At 35.6% G+C, this 8,705-nt stretch overlaps 1 protein-coding gene across 1 annotated transcript; it reads left to right on the forward strand.

Annotated features, from left to right (window-relative positions):
* The first annotated feature begins 1,412 nt into the window (after positions 1 to 1,412).
* On the forward strand, positions 1,413 to 2,441 carry LOC117925910. The gene has a single exon (XM_034845020.1). It carries the CDS (start codon positions 1,413 to 1,415, stop codon positions 2,439 to 2,441), a length of 1,029 nt encoding a protein of 342 aa, XP_034700911.1.
* Positions 2,442 to 8,705: the final 6,264 nt, after the last annotated feature.

An 8,705-nucleotide genomic window follows, 5' to 3' on the forward strand; every position in this document is an offset into this window, starting at 1 on the left:
TAAAAACTCACTTGGTACCCCTTCTACCTCAATTTCATGGAATGGAGAATGAGAATCCTTATACTCACATCAAGGATTTTGAAGAAGTTTGTCATACTTTTCAAGAAGGGACTGCATCCATAGAGCTTATGAGATTGAAGCTTTTTCCATTCACATTGAAGAATAAGGCTAAGTTGTGGTTCAACTCATTGAGGCCCCAAAGCATAAGGTCATGGTTGGAACTACAAACAACCTTCTTGAAGAAATTTTTTCCCACACATCGCACAAGTGGCTTGAAAAGGCAAATTACCAACTTTGTGGCATTGGACAATGAAAATTTTTATGCTTGTTGGGAAAGATATATGGAAGTAGTCAATATTTGTCCTCATCATAGTTTTGACACATGAATGTTGGTGAGTTACTTCTATGATGGCATGTCGCCAACTATGAAGCAATTGCTAGAAACCATGTGTGGAGGTGACTTTATGAGCAAAAGTCCCGATGAAGCCTTTGAATTTTTGAATTATGTGGCTGAAATATCAAGGTCATGGGATGAGCCACATGAAAGGGATTTACACAAGTCCAAGTCTCAAAGCAATTCAAAAGGAGGAATGTATATGTTGAATGAAAATGTTGATCTACAAGCTAAAATGATAGCTTTGACAAAAAGGCTAGAGGAACTTGAAGCTAAGGGATTTCATGAGGTGAATGCAATATATGATAATCCAATTTACATAGAGCAATGTTCTAGTTATCAATCTATAGAACATGAAGTGAGTGGTTGTCCTACAATACTAGCCATGGGGGAAAGACTTGTTGAGAATCATCCGAACATGTCTTGGAATTGTGGACAAGAGCAATTTTCTTCAAGGCAATACTCACAAAGCCAACAATTCATGGAGGACTCTCCACAACAAGTTTCTTTGGTTGAGCAAGCTATTGTAAACTTGAGTAAAATTTTTGGAGATTTTATAGGTGATCAAAAGAATATAAATACTCAAGTAAATCAAAGGATAGACCATATGGAGACATCTTTCAATCATAAATTTGATAGCTTGCAAACTAATCTCACACAAAGGATTGATAAAATGCAGCTTGCTATTTCTAAACTCACAAGCATGCATACGGTGCAAGAAAAAGGAAAATTCTCTTCACAATCCCAACAAAATCCAAGTGGAGTCCATGAAATTGGAGAGACAAGTGAAAGTTCTATTGAGAAGGATGAAGTCAGAGCAGTCATTACCTTAAGAGGTGGTAAGCAAGTTGATCAACCTATGCCAAAACCAAAAGAGAATAAAGGAGAGGAACAAAAGGAAAATGTGAAAGAACAAGAAAAAGAGAAAGAGGTGAATGAGGATGATAGATCAAAGGAAGATGAGATTATTAAAGAAGAGGTTAAGAAGAAAGATATGCTTTTAGCTCCACCTTTTCCCATGGCTCTTCAATCCAAGAAAGTGGTAAATAATGCTCCAGAAATTTTTGAAGTTCTCAAGCAAGTCAAAGTCAATATACCACTCCTTGACATGATTAGACAAGTTCCAGCCTATGCCAAGTTTCTTAAGGATTTGTGTACCATAAAGAGAGTGATGCATTTGAAAAAGAAAGCTTTCTTGACTGAACAAGTTAGTGCAATCATCCAATGCAAAACCCCAATCAAGTATAAGGATCAAGGATGTCCAACTATCTCGGTGAATATTGGCAACACTTTTGTAAAAAGAGCACTTTTAGACTTGGGGGCAAGTGTGAATCTTCTTCCTTACTCGGTATATAAGCAATTGGGGCTTGGAGAACTAAAGTCTACTTCCATCACACTTTCATTGGCGGATAGATCGGTTAAGTTTCCAAGAGGAATTATTGAAGATGTGTTGATCCAAATCGATAACTTCTATTATCCGGTTGATTTTGTGGTGCTTGATACGGAACAAGGAACTAGTGGACTCAACCATGTTCCTATTATACTTGGTCGACCTTTCCTTGCCACAACAAATGCATTGATTAATTGTCGAAGTGGGGTGATGCAACTTACCTTTGGTAACATGACAATTGAGCTAAACATTTTTCATTCATGTAAGAAGCATGGTACCAAGGAGGAGGAGGAACTTAAGGAGGTTTATTTGATTGAATTGCCTATGAAAGAGCTAGTGAAAGAAAAGGTTGAAGATAATTTTTCAAAACGTGGTGAATCAATTTCCAATGAACGGATTGAAGTTTGGAGGATCAATGAAGAAATTCAACCTTTGAAGTTAATGAAATGGTCTTTCAGCTCCAAGAAAGTGAACACCATGAAGCATGATGTGCATAATAATCCAAAGACCGTGAAAAAGAAGATCAAGGAATGGCATGACCAACTTATTCAAAAGAACAAGTTCAAAGAAGGCTATTTCAAGCCATATCTTTTTCCAAGAAAGCTTAAGTACCAAGGAGTTGGTCCATTCATTGTTTGCAAGCCATATCCAAATTGAGTATTGATGCAAAGAATAATGGGTTTAGTCATGTCAATGGCTAGCAAGCCCAATGGTTTCTCATTTCTCTACTTTCCTTTGAATTTTCATTTTTTTTCTTTTAGTTTCCATTAAATAAATCCATCTCAATTCTTTGATTTGTGTTTTGAAGGATTTTCCGGATGGATGGAATGCATGAAGCAAAGGAAAAAGGAGTTTTAATGGCCCATCACCAATTTGCGTCTTCATGCAAAAACAGGGGAGTTCATGCCAAAACAGGGGAGTTTCATACCTTTGGAAATGTGCAAAACGAGTCTCTGTCCCAGTTGGCATGATCATGCAAAATTCTCGTATGACTGTGCGAAATTGATAAGGGTAGTGCAATAATTTTTAACTCTCTGGACCATTTCGCATGACCATGCGAACATTTCGCATGACTATGCGAAATCCATCTTAAAGACTGCAGTAAAATGAGCCATCTGGACCACTTGCAAAAACAGGGGAGTTTCATACCTTTGGAAATGTGCAAAACGAGTCTCTGTCCCAGTTGGCATGATCATGCGAAATTCTCGCATGACTGTGCGAAACTGATAAGGGTAGTGCAATAATTTTTAACTCTCTGGACCATTTCGCATGACCATGCGAACATTTCGCATGACTATGCGAAATCCATCTTAAAGACTGCAGTAAAATGAGCCATCTGGACCACTTCGCACACTCATGAGAAATTTTTGCATGACTATGCGAAATTTTTGCATGACTATGCGAAACTAATGTGGATGACTGCAGAAATTTCATGCATCTGGACCATTTCGCATCAGCATGCGAATTTTCGCATGACTATGCGAAAATTATGCTAAAGGCTATAATAAGATAAAACTCTCTTGACCAATTCGCATGTACATGCAAATTTCCGCATGATTGTGCCAAATTATTTCAAAAGAAGAAAGTGGTTGCAACACACTTCACCTTCTTGTCTAGTTTGCACACTTGTGTGAAATTTTCAAAAACTCCATGAGAATCATTGACTTATCATTGAAATCATGTTTTCTTTGGACATTGTCATCATCTATACCTTGATTTTACTCCATACATTGTGTCTCTAACATAGTTTTTTTGGTTTTTAATAGATTTGTTTTCATATTTTCTTCTCTTATGTCATTCATATTCGACAATTCTCATGTGTGGTCTTATTTTTGTTTTAGCTATTGAAGCTTAAATTCATGAGAGATTGAGGTATCTTCCCTTTCTTTCTTTGTATATTTTCATTACACATTGAGGACAATGTACAAGTTAGGTTGGGGGAGGGTTAAAAATGAAGAGAATGAAATATGTTATTAGTTTTATTAGTTTTTCTATAATTTTTTTTTTTTCATAAATCACATTTGTGACTTATTTGGTGAGATTTTTTTGAGATGACTATAGCATTTGTGATTGATGAATGAGCAAACCTAACTTGAAAAAAGTTGATTTAGAGTACTAGCTTATTTGCTTAATCTTAGAAGATTTGTTATGTGAATTAAAGTTGATTTGACTTTGAAGTCTTCATTTTTCAAATGGTCATTTCTATTTGAGTCTTAACACATACTGTGCACTCTAGACCCCGGATATAAGATGAAAAACTATTCTAACCTTAAGACTTGGACTTAATTATCTCGTAACATTGATTACTCTTGAATTGAGTTGAGCCACCTTAAAAAGGGCCAATGTGCCCAATTGAAAAAAGAAAAAGAAAAAAAAGTTGATGAATAAAAAGGTTGAGTTATGCTTGCCTTGAAACCTAAGCAAGGTCTGAGGGGTATATGGCCCAAAGGTCTTTAAAGCCTGGTGCCCTAAGCCATTTTGGTTGGGAGCCACCGACCTCAATGCTTGTTACATAGGTGGATAGGTGGGGTATGAACTCAATTGTAGGTGCTAAGGTATTGGATCCTAATTTGAGGAGTCCGGGGTGAAGTCCGAGAAGTTAGTGGCTAAATAGTCCTATAAACTTGGTGCCCTATGCCTTATGGTTGGGAGTCATCGATGAATCCCCGCTACATGGACCATATACTTGGAGATACCTTTAGCATTGCACTCCTACAATAAGTCCTTTGAAAAAAAATAATAATAATAAAATAAAGATAGGTGTGTTCTTGACCTATGAGAGAGTGATTTTTGTTGTTTGAGATAATTTGAGCTAGGTTGGGGGGAGGATTAGTTTTGAGTACTATATTTGGGGGCTAGGTTAATTACACTCAAGACTTGTTTGGAAAAATTGTTTGGGAAATGAAGATGGATATGTTTTTGATACCTTGACTTACATGATATTCTTTCTATTAGAGATAGTAAATAAGTTGGGATTTTGTTGATACCTATGGATAGTAGGGTGTGCTTGTTTATTAACCATTTATGCTATGGAAATTTCAAATATATTTTTTTAAATGATTTGCTTATGTGACTTATGATTTCTTTTGTTTGGTATTGTTTTTCTTTCCTTTTGTTATACCATTGCTAAGGGACTAGCAATGTGTTGGTTGGGGGGAATGATTACTACTCAAAAAGAGCATATTTTAGATAATAATTTTCATGAGTTTCACATCTTTTGAGTAGTAATTATGCCTAAAACACTCAATTAGCATGTTGTTACCCTTGCAAGAGATACTAATGGTTCTTTGTTGAGTTTTGGAGATATTTTAAGGTGATTTTTGAAGCATGGAGTGACAAATGGAAAATGGAATGGAGGAGGGTACATAATGTGGATGAAGAGGAAGAGGAAATGCACTTGGACCAAGCTTTGGAGCTTAATTGAAGGTGGTGGAGATGGATTAAACATGAAGAAATGAGAGAAATTGCAAAGAGGAGTCGGAATAGCATGATTTTCGATTTCGCATGACCATGCGAAATTTTCGCATAGTCATGCGAAATGAAACAGAAGGGATGTGGCTGCAGCACATAAGGAAATTGTGAAAAAGTGATTTCGCATGACCATGCGAAATTTTCGCACAATCATGCGAAACGCTCCAGAAGAACGAAAATGAAGCTGATGGACTCTCCACTTCGCACCATCATGCGAGATTGCTAGGGGCTCGTGCGAAAATGCAATTTCTCCAGATTCCTTGATGAAGAAGCATCCGGAAGACCTCTAAAATGTTGCCAAGTGTCCTTTTTACCTTGGTCTATAAATAGAAACGGGATTGACTCATTTAAGAACTTTTTTGATACATTTTCTAATTGTAGAACTTTTTAGATTTCTTTTCTCTATATAATTCTCCATTTTCCTTCAGTTTCTCTTATTTTCTCGATAGCCAAACATGTCTTGTGAGATCAAATCTCCAAGCATGAGTGGCTAAATCTCGTTTTTCTCGGAGGAAGGAAGATCTAAAGGCAAGATCTATGGTGAATTAGAGAATTGAGCTTGATTTGCAAAGGTAATTTGATCCAATTGATTGATTAATTGAAATTTGGGGATTTTTCTCTTCAAATTATCTTGGATGATTACTACAATGCAAACTAGGTAGATTCAGCAAATTCTTAATGCTAGATTTGATGAGATTGAATAGTTGCATTATGTGAATCATTGGAAGATAATTTAAGATGAATTGAATATATGATTTGAATTGATCTCTTGGATTAGATTATCTAATTTGAAGAGAAATCAGATCTAGACCTAAAGCTAAATCAAAAATCGGTTTAGATGAAAATTTAGGTTTTCAATCTAACTTGATGAAAATTAGATCTCAACATCTATTCACCATGGAAATTGCTTTCTAGAAAATCCTAACTCCGAGAATCTCACATCTTATTAATTTTCTTCTCTTTTACACTTCATTTTCCTCTCAATTTGAATACATTGTTATTTTGGAATTTTATCATGCATTTTCAAATCAATTTCATTTTATCACAATCATTTCTTATCATCTCATTCAAGCCTTAATTACCAAGAATAATCCATCCTTGTGGACGATACCTAAAAACCACTATACTACAGTAGTTTGTACTAAAACCACTTTTTGATCGGGTACAAATTGCTATAGAATAGTGAATTAGGTTATAAATTTTGTTTTGATCCAACAAACGACAAAATCCGAGCAATCAGTGTAGCCACCAAATATTACACCAAATTGGTAGAATCCAAGGCTCACTCTTAGGTGAAAATGGGAGACATACCAAAGTTCATATGGAAAAATATAGTGTGAATCATATGCTCTCATAATTGACAATGGGGTCTAATTCAAATGTAAATAATTTAAGAGTTTCTACAAGAAATTGGGGATAACAAACCTCTATGCCATACCACACCACAATACTCATAGGGTAACGACCATGTAAAGGTTACCAACAAAACCATCGTGAACTACTTCACAAAATGACTAGATAAAGTTAATAATGCCTTGGTGAAGAAAATACCAACCATCTTTTAAGCCTACAAAATAATTAAAAGAGAAGCTAATGAGGAAACCATTTTTGCATTAACATATGAGCAATGATAGCAATAATGATCCACATGTCTACATATTGCATACCTTATGAACATAGAATATGCGTTCAACCTACTAAAAAAATAATAAGTAGTTAAGTAGTTGCCCTCAAAGTGATCACTAATTATCAACAACATGTGGCCTCATCCTTTAACCTGAAGATCTGGGAAAGACAATTCCATGAAGGACAATTTATATAATGAAGGATCATGGAGAATGCTAAGGACCTAATAGAAGGCAAGTCAAGACCAAATAGGAAAGGCTCATACCATGTTCAAATAGTCTAAGGCATAGCAGTGTACTACTTAGAGAAACTAAATGGAATAGGAATACCCTAATTCTAATATGCTTTTGATATGAAGAAATATTATTAATAAATAAACCTTCAAGTAAACTTTTGCAAATTCATTCCAAGCTAAGCATCTTCCTAGAAAGATCCATATCACAACTAAGCCCTAGAGGTTAAACCCTTAAGAACATTAACCTAAGGGTACAAAGTCATTTTAGATTAGGTATCTTTGTGGAATGACCCTATCATAACTAGCCCTAAATAGCTACAACCTCAAGGGCATTAGTCTATGGGTACAAAGTTATTCTAGATCAAGCATCTTCTAAAGTGACCTTATCATAGTTGACCCTTAACAACCAAAACCGTAAGGGTATTAGATTTAAAGTTATTATAGGTCAAATATCTTCAAGAATTACCCTATCATAATCCAATCTTGGCAACTAAACTATCAAGGGCATTGGCTTAAGAGTACAAAGTCATTCCAAGTGAAACATCTCTCTAGAATATTAACCATATCATAATTGGCCCCTAGCAACGAAACCCTTAAAGGCATTTAGCCTAAGGGTACCAAGTCATTCCAGGCTATGCACCTACTTAGAACAACCTTTTAGCTATCGAATGTTGACAAAGCATGAAAAAAAAGAATAGTCATTTATGCATCATTTTCATGGTCGTTCTCTATGCCAATCTATGCCAAAACCTGAGTACAACTTATATGTTTTCCAAACTTGAAGGTCAACTTCAATTGATCAAAGTACACTTTAGTCAGGCAAGATCAGGTAGCCAACACATCCATAGAAGCCTTTTTTACATCTACATTAAGTGACTCAATACTACAAGTATGCCTCACCAAAATCATAGACATTTCATCTTTAGCTTGAATGGGTTCCCTCTCTCCTCTTCACTTCTTCTTAACTCTAGTGTAATTAGATGTCCAAAGTAACTAGTAAAAAATGAGCAATATCCTTTAGCTCAACTTAAGCGGAGTTAGCTAGACTTTGAAAGGCCATCACCTCCTCTCGTAACCTAAAAATTTTACCCCGAAGGGCTTCGTTCTTTGCATGTAAAATGGAAGTTGGCAATTGGAACGCAACCACATTCTTTTTTTTTCCTATGATGCCTTGGATTTCTTAGCTAGTTTTTTCTCCATGACCAAGATGGACTTCTCAACTTGGCCATAAGCTATAGCATCTATATTCAAGGATAGCCATAAGCACTTGATCGCTTCTTCCTTCTAATTCATCAATAGCTTGACCTACAAGCTAACTTAATTCATAAGATTGGAAGTAATCACACAAGCCAATAAAAAAAGAATAGGAAAAAAAGTTAGGAATTAGAAATAAGCAACCAAAAGAGGAGTAAAAGAATTCTTATACCACTTCAATTAAATTTAAGAGATTAAGAGTCCAAAATTTAAAGGATCTTATTCGCTACCTAGAACATTCCTTGACATAACCCTTCTTCTAGGATCTTATGCTCCTCAATGTTAGAAATGATGGTAATCTCGTGATTGTCCATCTTCTAAGGGTGATAATGAGA

This window comes from Vitis riparia, chromosome 12 (assembly GCF_004353265.1).
Source record: "Vitis riparia cultivar Riparia Gloire de Montpellier isolate 1030 chromosome 12, EGFV_Vit.rip_1.0, whole genome shotgun sequence".
Lineage (NCBI taxonomy): Eukaryota > Viridiplantae > Streptophyta > Magnoliopsida > Vitales > Vitaceae > Vitis > Vitis riparia.